This window comes from Triticum aestivum, chromosome 5D (assembly GCF_018294505.1).
Source record: "Triticum aestivum cultivar Chinese Spring chromosome 5D, IWGSC CS RefSeq v2.1, whole genome shotgun sequence".
NCBI classification, from domain to species: Eukaryota; Viridiplantae; Streptophyta; class Magnoliopsida; order Poales; family Poaceae; genus Triticum; species Triticum aestivum.
The window spans coordinates 42,333,597-42,350,332 of record NC_057808.1 but is presented as its reverse complement, the minus strand read 5'-3'; the positions used below and the strand labels follow the sequence as shown (position 1 = coordinate 42,350,332).

The window sequence follows — 16,736 nt, the reverse complement described above, 5'->3', positions numbered from 1 at the left end:
TCAGGGCAACCTTGCTGCGAATGCTTTCTAGGATAGACTCAGGATCTGCCGTGTCTTCTAATTTCTCTGTTTCTCGTTTTTTTTTTAATGTTCTGGATCTTCAGGTGAATCTGCATGTCAAGAAAAGATTACAGATTGATAGTAAATGGATCAAATTTGTGATCTACTAGATTGTTACAAATCATTCTGCACAGAGAAACAATTCATGCATGCATCTTGCTACACCCCAAATCCCGTCAGATATTACCAGTCACAAAATAAGTTGAAAACGTACTACTTGGGTGATCCATGCACAGCATATAAGTTATCCTCAATCAAAAAATAGTATGCTTGGTCTGCACATGATTTCGGTGCCCACAGAACCCAAGCCATGGCTGCCTCTGAACCAGATTACCCGAAGACACCATCCGCGGGGTTTGGAACAGCTCTCAGGTGTACACTTCTGCATGTGCGTACCGCTCCCAACTATTGGTTCTGTCGCCCTCTTCAGATTTGACAAGCCTAGGTCGAGCAAAGTGCCGCTTCTTCATGTGGCTTTGGCTTCATGCCACAGTTTGGCGATGCGTGGAATTCCCCAAAATGGTGCCTGCAACCTCTGTGACCAAGCCGATGAATCGCCCCTGCACCTTATTCTGCAATGCCCTTGTGCTATCTCTGTCTGGCTACTTCTTGCAGATTGGTCTGATAGTCCTGCACTGGCGGCTCATGCACAAGAGGCTATCGATATCAGAGAGTGGTGGAATGAGATGAACACACTTGCATCATGGACAGAAAGGTTGTTGCTGCACAAATCTACGCCTACGCGGCCAACTCTAGCCGATCCCCTAAAAATAGAGAAGGAAAACGGACAGAGTAAACTTTAATGAACTATATTTACTCCGCTAAATTTAGTCGGTTCTAGCCGATCTCCTATATTTAACAGAGTAAAAATCAAATTTTAAGTATAAATGAACAAAGATTCGATAAACCACTGAAGCATAGTCTAAAACCTTAATCGTCGGACTTGTAGAGGCCGAGCTACTCCACGCGCGAAATCCCACCGCCCACGCGGTCCGGACCTGTGCCGTTGTCGCCACAGTCAGGGAAGATCCTCGTCGGCGCCGCCGTCCTCCTTGCCGCTTGAGACGTCGATGACCCCCCCCCCCCCCCCCCGCTGCCCCAACCTCCGTTGTGCGTTCTCTGAAGATCTTGTGCTCCGCCTCCACGAGCTCAGGTATTGGCGACGGAGGTCCGCCATGTACTCCTTGTCGGGGGCTTTGCCGCGATCCGCTCCCTCGCCTCCCGGTCCTCCATAACCAGCGACGCACTCACCAGCCCTGGTAGCGGCCCCAGGCCCCATGGGAAGTTGAGTCGAGGACGCACCAACGGTTCGCTCGTGGCGCGGATCCGCGCTGCGGATGGGCGTCGGGGACCCGCGGCCACGAGATCCGGCCATTGGGGGGGGGGGGGGAAGGAACATCGAGGGGGAGGGGGGAGGTTGTTGCCGGCAGCAGGGATGAGGGAGGAGGAGAGGCAGATGAGGGTGGGGGTATTTACTCCGCCGACTAGCGGGGGAGTTAATATAGACGCCGAATAAGCGGTGGAGAAAAAAATATCCTCCATGGATTTTAGGGGTTCGGCTAGGTCCTGATTAGAGGAGTAAAATCAGATTTTTACTTCTGTAACCGGTTATAGGGGATTGGCTAGAGTTTGCCTAAGAAGAGTAAATCAATGTCATGCGTGCGTGCAATAAATTAGGAAAAGTTAATTCAGGAGATCAAATGCAATTGCTGTCACTTGAATTTGGGCCGTTGGATTTGGTGATACACCACGGAAGCCAAATGGAGTCTTCGATACGATTAAATGCCTTAGATCGTAGGGCGCTGGTTGTGTTGTGTACACTAAATTGAATGGCTTCATAGAATTACAACTGGCGCTTTTATAAGCAATAATAAGTATAAATATAAATGTAAATAAATAATACAGAAATATACTACTCCCTCCGTCCGGATAGATTATTCATTTTGATGACAACTATTTCGGGATGGAGGTAGTATTTATTAACATAATTGGGTGGGGGGATGACAGCCGTGAGATTGAAATTGGATGGCTGATATCGATGCTACAGCACCCGTGCCGTGGGTTAACAACGTGACTGCAGAGGACACGAAGAACAGGGAGAATCACAGACAAACCGCGCCTGCTGTTACCGTAATCGACAAGGAAGACTAGCAAAAATACCGCCACCGGTGTCAACATATATATAGGCAATAGCAACGCAGGTCGCAGGCAGGGGAGCAACATACGTAGTACACAACTTGTTCAGGATCGTCTTCTCCAACTCCGGCGGCGGCGGGTACGTATCTCTTCCTACTTACCCCGCTCATCCTCCTCCTTGCACATGAATATACTCTCCGATAAAGCCGGGGACCATGGAGCGAGAGGCCGGCGTCCTCGCCGACGAACACATAGATTAGCTAGTATTCTGGGCGGGCGGAGAGAGCATGCTAAACTCGTGCACATCGAGTTGAACTTCAAGTGAATCTGATATGTGGTAGTTTCATGATCATTAATCTGATGGACATGTGGTAATTTATTTTGTTTTGTTTTGTTATGACATTTTTACTCCGTGTAGCGAGTGCCCCAAATCATTCAGTTCCATGCAAGCTTTGCAGGGATGAAGAAATCAGTGTGTTCATTTATTTATTTCGGTGTTTTGCGAAAAAAATCAGTGTGCTCATTGAATATCCAGAATCAATTCCAGATTCGTAACTTGAAAATATCAAATCTCAATGGATGATGAAGAAATCAGTGTGCTCACTGATCACGTGTATCCATAATTAATTCCAATTCGCAACCTGAAAAATCAAATCTCAATTGATAATGAAGAATCAGTGTGCTCATTGATCATGCATGTCATGTGTATCCAGAATAAATTCCAATCTCTCAACTGATTGATGCCTGCCCCCCTACTGAACCGAATCGCGTGCTCTCCATCAAACAAGGCCTCTCAAGATGTTCGTCGTAGAAGACAAGGGCAGTGCCATTGCTCTCATGTGTGCCGCCCTCCTCTTCTTGGGCACATGGCCAGCATTGCTCACCCTCTTGGAGCGCAGGGGACGGCTGCCGCAGCACACGTACCTCGATTACTCGATCACCAACCTCCTCGCCGCGGTCCTCATCGCGCTTACCCTGGGCCAGCTTGGGGAGAGCAAGCAAAACATGCCCAATTTCTTCACCCAGCTCAGTCAGGTTAATTAGCTGTCTACAAGTATTCATGCATTTATTTATTTGTGCAACAACTTCCTGTTGATACAGACAATTTTTCATTCGGGTTGCTGACTCTGAATGATTTTTTTTTATGAAGGATAGCTGGCCTTCAGTATTGTTTGCAATGGCAGGGGGCCTTGTGCTCAGTATTGGGAACCTTTCTACACAGTATGCTTGGGCATATGTGGGTCTCTCGGTTACTGAGGTTATCTGCGCAAGCATGGTTGTTGTAATAGGTAAGTTTGTAAACATTCTTATTATTATTTTTCTGGTTATATATGTTTCTGATGATACATGTGATGCATGTACAGCCCATTCTTGATCATAATCTTCTTTTATTAAGCAAAATTACATGAGAGACTGAATTACTAGGTTAGCACTAGTTTGTTTAAGTTTATCTGACGGTTCTAGTTGCTTGAAAAAAGTGTCTGTCAATCGTAGGCAGCTCATTTATTAAAAACAGCTCAAGATATGAACAGATTTGAAGATATGAGTACAGCTGACATCTGAAAATGAACATTTCCGGTTAACTAAACCGATGCACCAAATTACCTGTTAGCTCTGCTATTATCGTGTGTCCTCAAAGAATTCCACTCATTATTAACGCGTCTTGTATTTTCAGGCACAACACTGAATTATTTCCTGGACAACCGCATCAACAGGGCGGATATTCTTTTCACTGGAGTGGCTTGCTTCCTTGTTGCAGTCATCCTTGGGACTGCTGTACACTCTTCTAATGCAGCTGATAATGAAGAAAAACTAAGTGAATCCACAAATGGCTACAACCTTGGGTAACATCTCACTTTCTTGCACATTTTTTCCGTCCCACCCACTCACTTACATCGGCTAGGTGCATTAGGTGTCAATCTTGGAAACCATTTACGTCTTTTGGTTGCTGCTGCTCTGACCATTGTTATAATGTCTAATTTAACAGGAAAAATGGAGGTATGGAGCCAAGCAAACAAGGTATATATGGTGCATGCATGACTACTGGTGCTGTTGATGTATTGCAGTTGCAGATTCTAGTTGCTAACTTTGCCTATTTCAGATGCACTAGAGGTGGACATAGAGAATGGAGCTTATGCAGAAGAGGCCACCAGAGCTGAAGCAGGAACTGCAGAATACCTAATTGAGCTCGAAGGGCGGCGTTCGGTTAAGGTAAAAATCGTACTAATTCTGTCACAAGCCATTTTATTTCAGAGAGCAAAAATCAGATAGTACTGGATTTTTGCAACACCGATGAAGTGAAGTGATCTAATCAAACTTGTTGATTATTTTTCCAGGTGTTTGGGTCGAGCACCCTCAAGGGGCTTGGGCTGGTTTTCTTTGCCGGGGTGTGCCTCTCGCTCTTCTCCCCAGCACTCAACCTCGCCACCAATGACCAGTGGCACACCTTGAAAGACGGCGTCCCGCACCTGGTTGTGTACACTGCCTTCTTTTACTTCTCCGTGTCGTGCTTTGTCATCGGTGTCGGGCTCAACATCTTGTTCCTCTACCGCCCGATGGCCGGCGTGCCAAAGTCGTCCTTCAAGGCCTATCTGAGTGACTGGGAAGGCAGGCAGTGGGCTCTCCTCGCCGGCTTGCTTTGTGGCTTCGGCAATGGCTTCCAGTTCATGGGTGGGCAGGCTGCTGGTTATGCTGCTGCTGATGCTGTTGAGGTTTGTTTGTTGATTCAATCTCTAGTCGTTCTTTCTTATATGCATGCTCGCATCCAGCACAGTAAAAAAAAGCATGGTTACATTCTGTATGATTCAAGATGTTAAAAGAATACTACTGAATCTCTAAAAAGTATCCTATCCTGTGGTAAATATAATTTTTAACTTTTAAATAAGATGTTAGCAACTTTCAAGAAGGATATTTAGAGAGAAGAGGACTCTTGTCTGCACCTATGGATATGAATCTAACTGTTTCTGCATTGCTGTTCAACATCAGGCATTGCCACTTGTGAGCACATTCTGGGGCATCGTGCTATTCGGGGAGTACCGCAAGTCGTCCAAGAAAACCTACACTCTGCTCGTGTTGATGCTGCTCATGTTCGTCGCGGCTGTAGCAACGCTCATGGCTTCAGCAGGTCACAGGAGCACAAAGTGATCATTCTGGGGCATCTTGCTATTTTGGATCATGGAGTAGCGAAAGTTCGCTCTGCTCGTCGAGTTCATGCTGCTCATGTTGGCCGCCGGCTGTAGCCACGCTCATGGCTTCGTCTGATCAAAGGCTCAGAAAATGATCGGCTATCTCTTCTTCTAGTTTGGAACTCCTCCTGGAATGAAGGAAGAAGGGAAGGAAGGAAGAAAGGAAGGAAGGAAGAAGGGAAGGCAAGAGACATTGATCCATCCGGGAAGCAGGCCATGCCATGACAAAGTGGGTTTTATTCCTGATGTTTTGGTCTGAATGGAGTTGTTAGATGTAGCCGTGCATAACCTGAAACAATAGGTTCTGCAGTTGAAAGAGAATTTGTAGGAATTTTGGAGCATTGGAATCATAGAAATACTTTCTAGAATCCATTTTGTATTGCAAAATTCCAATGAGTCCAACCTCATGGAAACTCTTGCATCAAATGTTTTTGTGTTTTGAGTTATTATAAATTTCAACGTGCCATGTAGGAGTACTTTTCTTATTGCTACTTTTTAATTCGCCTGCCAACCAAACCGCCAAAGGTAACTTTCCATAACACCATGAAAGATCGTTGCAAATTATTATGTTTGATTCCATGTAAAATCAGAAGACAGCACAATATTTGATTATGTTACGCCTCATTTGGCACCCATCAATTGATCGGGTGGCATTAGGCCACAACTGTTTTCTTTTTGTGACCTTGTAATGTGATTATGTGATACTCGTTGGCCCTGTTGCTTGAATGGGATTGTACATTTGTTGACACCAGATTTTGACATGAAAAAAACAGCATTAAGATGTTATTCGCATCGTCGAAATGAACAACTTTGCTATTTAGGTCATCTCCATCCGAAATCGTATGCAACCTCGGACGCCAAAGCAGTGTTGTGGAGCAGAGAAAACAACCCAGTCTAACAAGATCACCTAGTATAACTGGGTCAAACCCGAGAAGAGCTAGAGGTTAGCCCACCGTAACTGGGTCGGACCCGAGAAGATTTGGCTGTTAGCCTAGAATAATCGGGCCCAGCCTGAGAGTGGCCGATATATTGGCTGGTTCAACTTTGGTTCTGTCTGATTTGTCTCAAAAATTTATATTGAAATCGTGGGGCATTTTTCGGCATCAACGGCCTCAAATCCAGCGGTAATGTTGGTGTATCTGCTAGTGTAGAAAACCCTAAGGTAACTTTACCTATTTCATCGGGGCCCCATGTTGTTGAATTTTAATCCTAACCAGACCAATCAACTTGTGGCGGCACCTACCTAGTCTTTAGTATGAGTGTGCCAAATTTATCACACCACCCATAAAACACAAGCATGTTTAGTCATCTGTCTAATTATGGATCGGTGTCCACATCACAAGGTGCATCCTAGCTAGTATTCATGTCGCTCCTATGCCATCAGCAAGCATCTTTGTCTACCTCATATCTAATTTTAGCCAAATTAAAAAAGAATTTGCATAAGATGTTTTGAGAAACTTCTAGAAATGAGCTGAAAGTAAGAAAGCGTATGTACCAAGAGCTTTATCCCAACGCTTCGATGCTGTTTTATGCCTTCAAGGTTATAAAGTTCTTGATTTTATTAAATTTAGTGATGAGGGTGCAAAAATAATTTGGGAACACATTAGTTAATATCTAGCACAGTCGGCTAAAACATGGCGCACGGTACATAAACTACTTATACACTTTCAGTAGTGGTCCTCTCTACACCTGGCTACCCAGCGTTTACCGTAGGCACGATAACTGATGCACCAAAGATCCATCCTTCCTGGTCCTCTCGTGCTAGGAAAAGGTCATGTCAGGCGGGGGTCATCCTCGTGCCATCCGGATCTCATATCCGTCACCACCCATCGACAAAATTGAGAAAGACCACCAGATATGTCGTCCTTGCGCCTCTTCTATGTTCGTGCTTCATGCAAACCATCTTACCCCACGAGCCAACTCCACCATCATGGGCAGCAACCATCGACCATCTACGAACACAGACCACACTTCTTCTCAACCATAATTATGGAGGCAACAAATATGAAGACTCTGAGTTTGCGCACCATCTCAACAGACTCGCTCCATAAGCATTTGAAGGCTGTCAATATGACGACTTTGCTAGAGTTGCTCTTAAAAGACAGCACAAGACGAGGGTGAGGCCAGATGAAAGAGTGTAAGATGGAGAAGCTTGGTATTGTTTGTCCTTCACATGGGGTTTATTGCAAAATCGTACGACTACTGGACATCATAGCAAAAGGTTACATGGGCTGCCCTGACGGTGTGACCCCACACAGCCTGCTCCGGCTCGTCGGCCAGTGACCTGCCGCCCGCCGCCGCCGCCGCCGGCGGCACCCTCCGGCCATCGCCAATCGCTTTCCCAACCACCAAACGCATTTCCTCCCGCGCACACGAGCGGGCGCCATGGCCGGGCATCTAGCCAAAAACCCATTTCTCCTCCTCCTCCAGCCCCGCCGCCTGTGCACCGCCGCCGCATCCTCCTCGGCCGCCGCGGGAGAACTCGCCCCCTCGCCCGTCGTCGAGGAGATTCCCCGCGACGATGACCTCGCGGAGGAGTCGCGCAGCCGCCTCGTGCGCGACACCTGCAAGCTGCTCGAGCTCCGGGGCTCGTGGACCCCGAAGCTGGAGGCGCAGCTCCGGCACCTGCTCCGGGTGCTCTCCCCGCCGCAGGTCCGCGCCGTGCTCCGCGCGCAGGCGCAGACGGACGCCCGCGCCGCGTTCGAGTTCTTCCGCTGGGCCGACCGCCAGTGGCGCTACCGGCACGCCCTGGAGGCGTTCGACGAAATGCTGAGCCCCCTCAGCCACACCAGGCTCCACGACCCCGCCCGGCACGTCATGCGCCTCATGATCCGCCGCCGCATGAGGCGCCGGACGCAGCAGTTCGCGCACCTCATGCTCTCGTACAGCTGCGCGGGGAAGCTCCGCTCCGCCATGCGCGTGCTCCAACTCATGCAGAAGGACGGGTGCGCGCCTGACATATCGATATGCAATGTGGCGGTGAATGTGCTTGTTTTTGCTGGCTGCATCGACAAGGCGCTTGAGTTTAGCGACCGGATGCGACGTGTTGGGGTCGAGCTGGATGTAGTCCCATACAATTGCCTTATCAAGGGGTTGTGTAGCGTGCGGAGGGTTGTTGAGGCGCTAGAGATGATCGGTGTGATGCTGCAAAATGGGTGCCCACCTGATAAGATTATCTATTATACAGTGATGGCAGAGGTGCGGGGTTTGCTTCGGAGGATGAGGAATGATGCGGGTCTATTTCCAGATCAGGTCACGTATAACATGCTCATCCATGTGCTTGCAAAGCATGGGCATGCAGATGAGGCGTTGGAGTTCTTGAGGGAGTCAGAGGGGAAAAGGTTCCGTGTTGATGGGCATGCAGTTGTGCACTCTTTCTGCTTGAATGGGAGGATGACTGAGGCAAAGGAGATTGTAAGTGAGATGATCTCAAAAGAATGTCACCCTGACGTTGTCACGTATAGCGCAGTTGTTGATGGGTTCTGCCGGATCGGGGAAATTGATCAAGCAAGAAAGATGATGAAGCATATGTATAAGAATGGCTGCAAGCCAAACATAGTCAGACATACTGCATTATTAAATGGTCTCTGCAAAGCTGGGAAAACTTCAGAGGCTCGGGAATTGCTAAACAACAGTGCAGAGGAGTGGTGGACTCCAAGTGATATCACATACAGTGTTGTAATGCATGGGTTTAGAAGAGAAGGGAAACTAAAGGAATCATGTGATGTCGTTACCCAGATGTTGCAGAAGGGTTTCTTTCCCACTACTGTGGAGAGTAACTTACTGATCCATGCGTCATGTCTACATAGTTCTCGAACCCGTAGGGTCCGCACGCTTAAAGTTTTGTGACGATCGATATTATGAGTTTATATGTTTTGATGTACCGAAGGTAGTTCGGAGTCCCGGATATGATCACGGACATGACGAGGAGTCTCGAAATGGTCGAGACGTAAAGATCGATATATTGGATGACTATGTTCAGACACCGGAAGTGTTTTGGGAGGTTTCAGACATATACCGGAGTACCGGGGGTTACCGGAACCCCCCGGGGAGTGTAATGGGCCTATTGGGCCTTAGTGGAGAAGAGGAGGGGCGGCCAGGGCAGGCCGCGCGCCCCCTCCCCCTCTAGTCCGAATTGGACAAGGAGGGGGGCGGCGCCCCCTTTCCTTCCTCCTCTCTCCTTCCCTTCCCCCTTCTCCTACTCCTACTAGGAAAGAAGGAGTCCTACTCCCGGTGGGAGTAGGACTCCCCCCTTGGCGCGCCCTCCTCCTTGGTCGGCCGCCTCCCCCCTAGCTCCTTTATATACGCGGGCAGGGGGCACCCCAAGACACAACAATTGATCTGTTGATCTCTTAGCCGTGTGCGGTGCCCCCCTCCACCATAATCCACCTCGGTCATATCGTAGCGGTGCTTAGGCGAAGCCCTGCGTCGGTAGCATCATCATCACCGTCACCACGCCGTCGTGCTGACGAAGCTCTTCTCGGAAGCTCTACTGGATCGTGAGTTCGCGGGACGTCACCGAGCTGAACGTGTGCTAAACGCGGAGGTGCCGTACGTTCGGTGCCGAGGATCGGTCGATCGTGAAGACGTACGACTACATCAACCGCGTTGTTATAACGCTTCCGCTTACGGTCTACGAGGGTACGTAGACGACACTCTCCCCTCTCGTTGCTATGCATCACCATGATCTTGCGTGTGCGTAGGATTTTTTTTTTTGAAATTACTGCGTTCCCCAACATAGGGGACATAGCGATAGTATGGATAACCAAGCTTTGCAACCTCATTTTTTGGGCAAACAAGATGCCAGAAGAATGGAGACGCAAAATATTAGTACCAATCTTCAAGAACAATGGGGATGTTCAGAGTTGTACTAATTACCGTGGAATTAAGCTGATGAGCCATACAATAAAGACATGGGAAAGAGAGTCATTGAGCAACGCTTAAGAAGAATGACTAGCGTGACCAAAAATCAGTTTGGTTTCATGCCTGGGAGGTTGACCATGAAAGCCATTTTACGACAACTTATGGAGAGATACATGGAGCAAAAGAAGGACTTGCATATGGTGTACATTGACTTGGAGAAGGCCTATGATAAGATACCACGGAATGTCATGTGGTGGGTCTTGGAGAAACAAAGTCTCAGCAAAGTACATTACCCTCATCAAGGACATGTACGATAATGTTGTGACAAGTGTTCGAACAAGTGATAGCGACACTGATGACTTCCCTATTAAGATAGGACTATATCAGGGGTCAGCTTTGAGCCCTTATCTTTTTGCCTTGGTGATGGATAGGGTCACAAGGGATATATAAGGAGATATCCCATGGTGTATGCTCTTTGCGGATGATGTGATGCTAGTTGACGATAGTTGGACGGGGGTAAATAGGAAGTTAGAGTTGTGGAGACAAACCTTGAAATTGAAAGGGTTTAGCCTTAGTGAACAAAAACCGAGTACATGATGTGCGTTTTTAGTACTACTAGATGTGAGGAGGAGGAGGTTAGCCTTGATGGACAGGTGGTGGCTTAGAAGGACACCTTTTGATATTTGGGGTCAATGTTGCGGGAGGATGGGGGTATTTTTAATGAAGATGTGAACCATCGAATCAAAGCTGGATGGATGAAGTGGCGCCAAGCTTCTGGCATTCTCTGTGACAAGAGAGTGCCGCAAAAGCTAAAAGGCAAGTTCTATAGGACGACGGTTCGACCCGCAATGTTGTATGGCGCTGAGTGTTGGCCGACTAAAAGACGACATGTTCAACAGTTATGTGTGGCGGAGATGTGTATGTTGAGATGGATGTGTGGCCACACGAGAAAGGATCTAGTCCGGAATGATGATATACGAGATAGAATTGGGGTAGAACAATTGAAGTGAAGTTTGTCCAACATCGTCTGAGATGGTTTCAAAATATTCAGCGTAGGCCTCCAGAAGCTCTAGTGCATAGCGGACGGCTAAAGCGTGCGGAGATGTCAAGAGAGGTCGGGATAGACCGAATTTAACATGAGAGGAATCCTTTAAGAGAGACCTGAAGGATTGGAGTATCACCAAAGAATTAGTTATGAAAAGGGATGCGTGGAAGCTTGTTATCCATGTGCCAGAGCCATGAGTTGGTCGCGAATTTTTATGGGTTTTACCTATAGCCTACCTCAACTTGTTTGAGATTAAAGGCTTTATTGTTGTTGTTGTTGTTGTTGTTATATGTACTGCCATAATTGTTGAATGGATTGAAAAAATTTCTCATAAAAAACTTTTCGCTTAATTTTTTATATATTTCTATAAGAGTCTGTTTCCAAGACTCGAACATATGACCTCGTGGTCACGAGAAAACAACTTTACCGCTGCCCCAAATGTCCCCTCCTTTTTAAGGGATGAGGTTGTATTCCTGAAAAAAAAACACCTGATCATTAAAAAACAGATTTTTTAAAAAAAATATTTGAATTACTATTGAAAGTTGAGAGCATGGAAGCATTCAAGAGTTTGGAGCCCCTGATATTTTCTCCCGTCCCGTCCGGACGCCGGCGCCACGCTCCAATACCGCATCCTCTGCTTCTCCTCCCACAGCCCTCCTCAAAGATGCCGCCACCACTCTAACCCGCGCCCCACCGGCACCACCGCACCGCCCCATTCCACTCTCCACCACCGCCCCAATCCCCAAGCTCGGGCCTTTCCGCCGCCCCCACCGCCCCGCCGGCCATGGCGTCCCACCTCCGCCTCCACCTCGCCGCGCCGCCGCCCCCTGCCCTCCTCCGCCACCAGCACCTCCCCCGCCTCCGCCTCCCGCGCCCGCCCAGACTGCCCCTCCTCGGCCTCCCGTCCCCGGCGGTGTCCTCCTCCCTGCGCCCCCGCCTCCTCTCCTCCGGCCCGGTCCGCGCGAGGGTCGGCGGAGCCGAGGCGGAGGCGGACTCGGACGGCGAGGGGGACGGCGACGCTGACGGAGCGGGAGGCCTCGTCGGGGAGGACTCGGCCGTGTTCCGGCTGGCCGACCAGCGGGTGGCGTCCTGGGCCTACTTCGCCGGGATACTCTCCGTGGTGCTCTACGGTCTCAACGTGCTCTGGATCGACCCGGCCACCGGGGTCGGGACCAGGTTCCTCGACGCCGTCGCCGCCGTCTCTGACAGCCCCGAGGTGCGCCTCCCCAAGAACCATCTCTGCCTGTACGGAGCAATTGATCCATTCATTCCGCTATGCTGCCTGCTGCTAACTACACTAGTACTGCAGTAATTGCATCTACTAGAATTTGTGTGGGCTTGCACTGTGGTGTCTAAATTACTACTCTAACCACTGAGTTAAGTAGGCACTCTGGTAGGTATGGAACTTATTTGTTCTTTTGAAATTGGAACCCCTCTTTATCAAGTATTGATCAAATTTCATTTAAAAAACAAAAGAGTATTGATCAAAGTTACATCACATAAAAGAAGGAAACCAGCTCATTAGGATGTTCTTTCATACACTCACAACTACCATACGTTCTAGCAATTTTAGCAAGTTCGCGAGCAACTGAATTTGCCTCCCTGTAGCTCGCCTTGGTCCAAGGGAAGATTCCATATTTGATCATCTTGTTGCTTGCCTCCAAAGAGTGGCTTCGACTTCGAAGCTTCATCATTGGGTGGCTTGACTTCAAAGCGTTCTAGCACAAGGTCCTGAGAAAATTTTCATGGCAATCCATATGCCCTTAGGCCGGCGACAAGCTTGTGCCGTGGCTACAGAATGCTGTAGAGCATGACTGGGCTGGTAAGGTAAAGGGTGCATGCTCCCCTGATCTCTCCGATGATATAACACATCTGGCGTCTTCGGAACGACTGCCTCTTCGACAGAGCAAGGCCGGAGATGCAGACGTGGGTTGATTCAGTCCTTGTGGAAATGGAGGCCCCGGGGAGGTTGCCACAACAAGCTCGGCCATGTGATGTCTTTTCAGAAGCAGTAGGATAGGAGTAGTTTAGCTGTACAGTTCATTTTGCGCTCTTCTTCTGCTTCTTCTCTCTTTCCTGGCTGTTTCTGTTTTTTAACTTCATTTCGGATGTAAGTTTGACGTCACCTGAATGTTTTCTTCTAGTACAAACTGGTGCGCACTTACGTGCATATTCAAGAAAAAACATGAACCTTAGCGAACGCAGTCCTTTGGCCGTGTGCTTACTGTAGCAATTTTTAGTTCGATGTCATATGACAGTTTAGATCATCATTGGTTTTCATTTTTTGACTAAAATCCAGTTCTCAACAAATTTCCTCAACGATGCCATGCCCTATATTTTAACAATAACCAAGTAAAACCTCGTTTGCTGATTAGTAAATGCATGCCTGGTATGAATTACACTTGCTTTGCTATATCTATGAGAAAATCACACCTTATCCATATTTGTAAGACTAGTGTAAATCTAGTAAATGTAGGACATGAATCAAAATAAATAGTCTGTATTTGTGAATCCAAATTGATTTGTAATAACATGCTTCTGTTGGTATTTTTTTGGCTGCATTGAGCATTTGTAGTGAAATTCTTTTCAAACATCAATCATATATACTCCCTCTTTCCATGTTTACAAGGCCTATTAATCTTGTCTTAGGTTAAAATTGTTCAAGTCTGACCAAGTTCATAGAAAAGATATCAAATATCTACGGTACCTAACAAAAATATATTTCATGATAGATCCAGTGATATTGATGTCATATTGTAGATGTTTGATATTTATTTCTGGAAACTTGGTCAAACTTTAAAAGGTTTGACTTAAGACAGGATTAATAGGCCTGGTATAAATGTGAGGAGTGCTAAATTGCATTGCATTGCATGATTGCAATCATTTATATGATCCGGTTCATCAGTCATTTCTTGCTATTTTGCTTTATATTCATCTTTTACTGCTTGGGTTGTTTTTCTTATTGCTTTGATGGTATCATGACCCATAAAGACACATTTAACATGTTGTATGTTACTAATATACTGCACACGATATTTCTTAGCTTGGCAATTAATTGTAATCATGTGGCTAGATAGATATATTTACCATCTGTCTTTCCATTGCAGGTCGTTTTGTTGCTCCTTACCCTCATCTTTGCTTTAGTCCATAGTGGCATGGCAAGCTTACGTGAAACTGGTGAGAAAATAATAGGCGAGCGAGCTTACCGCGTGCTGTTTGCTGGAATATCACTACCTCTGGCACTTAGCACTATTGTGAGTATTTTGTATATTGTTTTTTCTTTTTTCTTTTGTTAGATGGTAAGCCTTCCTGTATCTTAGAAAGTTGTCCTATATAACTTGCAGGTCTACTTCATAAATCATCGTTACGGTGGTATTCAGCTGTGGGATGTTAAAGGCGTTTCAGGCGTCCATGAGCTTGTTTGGCTGTCGAATTTCATCTCATTCTTGTTTCTGTATCCATCTACTTTCAATCTTTTAGAAGTGGCAGCTGTGGACAAGCCAAAATTACACATGTGGGAAACTGGAATAATGCGCATCACGAGACATCCACAGGTAGTCTAACAAAGGCCGTGCTAGCTTATACTAAGATATATATGGGTCATGAAATTCTTGCGCTAGGAGTTTGAAGCTCCTTTTCTGTATTGTGCATCATGTTAATACGTGCTTTATCTAATCAACAGTTATCTTTTTAGTTTGTTGGGCAGGTGATCTGGTGCTTAGCTCACACGCTATGGATCGGCAACTCGGTCGCCGTCGCGGCCTCCGTTGGATTGATCGGCCACCATGCATTTGGCGTTTGGAACGGCGACAGGAGGCTCGCGTCGCGCTATGGCGAAGCCTTTGATGTCCTGAAGAAGAGGACCAGCGTCGTGCCGTTCGCTGCGATCGTTGATGGGCGGCAGAAACTACCTGATGATTATTACAAGGAGTTCATCCGGTTACCGTACATCACGATCGTGGCTCTGACCCTGGGCGCGTACTTTGCGCATCCGTTGATGCAGGCGGCCAGCTACCGGCTTCCCTGGTAACTAACGGTGAATGCAGGTTGATGATGTGTGTATGTATGTCATTTTGTAGTACTCCCTCCGTCCCAAAATTCTTGTCTTAGATTTGTGTAGATACGGATGAATCTAATACTAAAACGTGACTTGATACATCTGTATGTAGACAAATCTAAGGCAAGAATTTTGGGACGGAGGGAGTATTATGGGAACATGCCAGCCAACAGAAACAAAAGAAATAGCCATGAGCAGATGGATGAGCTTGCTGCACTTAGGATTGTAATGCTACTACTGGCCTGTTTGTTCAGGCATCCATTTGTAAGTAAAAGAGGACTACTCACCAAAAGAAGAAACACCCAGCTGATGCTGCAGATGAAAGCTCAAGCCATGCTGCAGCTTGGGAAACATCCCATAAATTGTGCATGTACTCACTAGTTACCAAATCAACTGAAGTTCTATCTTTGCTCTGAGTCAAATTTTCAAATTTATAGAAATATATATCAACACCTGGAGCATCAAATTAGTTTCATTGCATACTTTATATAAAATATATATTGTACTATGTATGTTTAATGATGTAAATTTTATCTTTTTTTTTGGATAAATTTGTTTGAGGGGGGGAATAGAACTTCAATTCATTTGGAATGGAGGGAGTAGAAGAACAAACAGTGCCGGCACACTGGAAGTTGTTGATACTATTATCAGCAGCCATTAGAGGGCATGTACGATAATATTGTTGTATTTGTCTTTCTAAAACGGGAAACTTTGTTTATGCCACTAGCTTTTGCCCACTTTGCGTGTGTGACTAGTTTTTCTTTTCGAGAAAACTTGCAATCTATTCATCTTCAATCGTGGCAATACAACGAGCATCAGAAATAACAAAAATTACATATAGACCATAGACCGTCTAGCGACGACTACGACCACTGAAGCGAGCCGAAGGTGCGTCGTTGTCATCGCCCCTCCCTCGCCAGAGCCGTGCAAAACTTGTTGTGGTAGATAGTCGGAAAGTCGTCATGGTAAGGCCCCATAGGACAAACGCATCGGAAGAGCAACCACCGTCATTGAAGAGTAGCGTAGATTGAAAGGATCCAACCTAAAAACACAAGAACGTAGACGAACTACAATTAGATCCGAGCAAATCCATCAAGGGCAAACTCGCTGGAGACACACCTCCACACGCCCACCGACGATGCTAGACATACCATCGAGGCGGGGGCTAGACGAGGAGAACCTTATTCCATCTTTAGGAAGCCATCGCCGTCTTGTCTTCCTAAATATGACACAAACCCTAACAAAACTTGAAGGAGCATCTAAAAATGGAGCCCTCCCGCCAGCAAGGGCCGGGGTCCATCGCGCCGCCATGGCCTGTGACCACCGGAGATGAGGCGGACCGGCGGCGACCCGACGGGAGGCAGAGGAACCCTATACCTTTTTGGGCACG

The 16,736-nt window shown here is 47.0% G+C and overlaps 3 protein-coding genes across 6 annotated transcripts; all 3 read left to right on the top strand.

The window, feature by feature from the left end:
* Window positions 1-2,254: 2,254 nt before the first annotated feature.
* LOC123124217 (ureide permease 1-like) lies at window positions 2,255-5,836 on the top strand. Its single transcript, XM_044544879.1, has 8 exons — window positions 2,255-2,335; window positions 2,910-3,231; window positions 3,347-3,485; window positions 3,872-4,040; window positions 4,184-4,215; window positions 4,298-4,407; window positions 4,533-4,907; window positions 5,182-5,836. Exons 2-8 carry the CDS (start codon window positions 2,995-2,997, stop codon window positions 5,338-5,340), a joined length of 1,221 nt encoding a protein of 406 aa, XP_044400814.1. The 5' UTR covers window positions 2,255-2,335; window positions 2,910-2,994; the 3' UTR covers window positions 5,341-5,836.
* Window positions 5,837-7,709: 1,873 nt separating this feature from the next.
* LOC123124216 (pentatricopeptide repeat-containing protein At3g53700, chloroplastic-like) lies at window positions 7,710-9,366 on the top strand. The gene has a single exon (XM_044544878.1). The coding sequence runs from the start codon at window positions 7,767-7,769 to the stop codon at window positions 9,228-9,230; it is 1,464 nt and encodes a 487-aa protein (XP_044400813.1). The 5' UTR covers window positions 7,710-7,766; the 3' UTR covers window positions 9,231-9,366.
* A 2,522-nt stretch (window positions 9,367-11,888) lies between these two features.
* Window positions 11,889-15,752, top strand: LOC123119310 (15-cis-zeta-carotene isomerase, chloroplastic). 4 transcript variants are annotated; one of them, XM_044539064.1, is made up of 5 exons: window positions 11,889-12,505; window positions 14,397-14,543; window positions 14,634-14,843; window positions 14,984-15,322; window positions 15,484-15,752. In XM_044539064.1, the coding sequence occupies exons 1-4, from the start codon at window positions 12,074-12,076 to the stop codon at window positions 15,317-15,319; spliced, it is 1,125 nt and encodes a 374-aa protein (XP_044394999.1). In that variant the 5' UTR covers window positions 11,889-12,073; the 3' UTR covers window positions 15,320-15,322; window positions 15,484-15,752. The 4 variants fall into 4 exon arrangements, with proteins under 4 accessions (XP_044394999.1, XP_044394998.1, XP_044394997.1 ...); XM_044539063.1 differs by having other exon boundaries at window positions 14,984-15,335; window positions 15,459-15,752; XM_044539062.1 differs by having other exon boundaries at window positions 14,984-15,352; window positions 15,459-15,752.
* Window positions 15,753-16,736: the final 984 nt, after the last annotated feature.

Coding starts and splice junctions, on each gene's coding strand:
- LOC123124216 (XM_044544878.1), top strand. CDS start 7,767: ATGGCCGGGCATCTAGCCAAAAACCCATTTCTCCTCCTCCTCCAGCCC.
- LOC123124217 (XM_044544879.1), top strand. CDS start 2,995: ATGTTCGTCGTAGAAGACAAGGGCAGTGCCATTGCTCTCATGTGTGCC. Junction 3,486..3,871: donor AAGCATGGTTGTTGTAATAG/GTAAGTTTGTAA, acceptor TTGTATTTTCAG/GCACAACACTGAATTATTTC. Junction 4,408..4,532: donor AAGGGCGGCGTTCGGTTAAG/GTAAAAATCGTA, acceptor TTATTTTTCCAG/GTGTTTGGGTCGAGCACCCT.
- LOC123119310 (XM_044539064.1), top strand. CDS start 12,074: ATGGCGTCCCACCTCCGCCTCCACCTCGCCGCGCCGCCGCCCCCTGCC. Junction 12,506..14,396: donor CCGTCTCTGACAGCCCCGAG/GTGCGCCTCCCC, acceptor TTTCCATTGCAG/GTCGTTTTGTTGCTCCTTAC. Junction 14,544..14,633: donor CTCTGGCACTTAGCACTATT/GTGAGTATTTTG, acceptor TATAACTTGCAG/GTCTACTTCATAAATCATCG.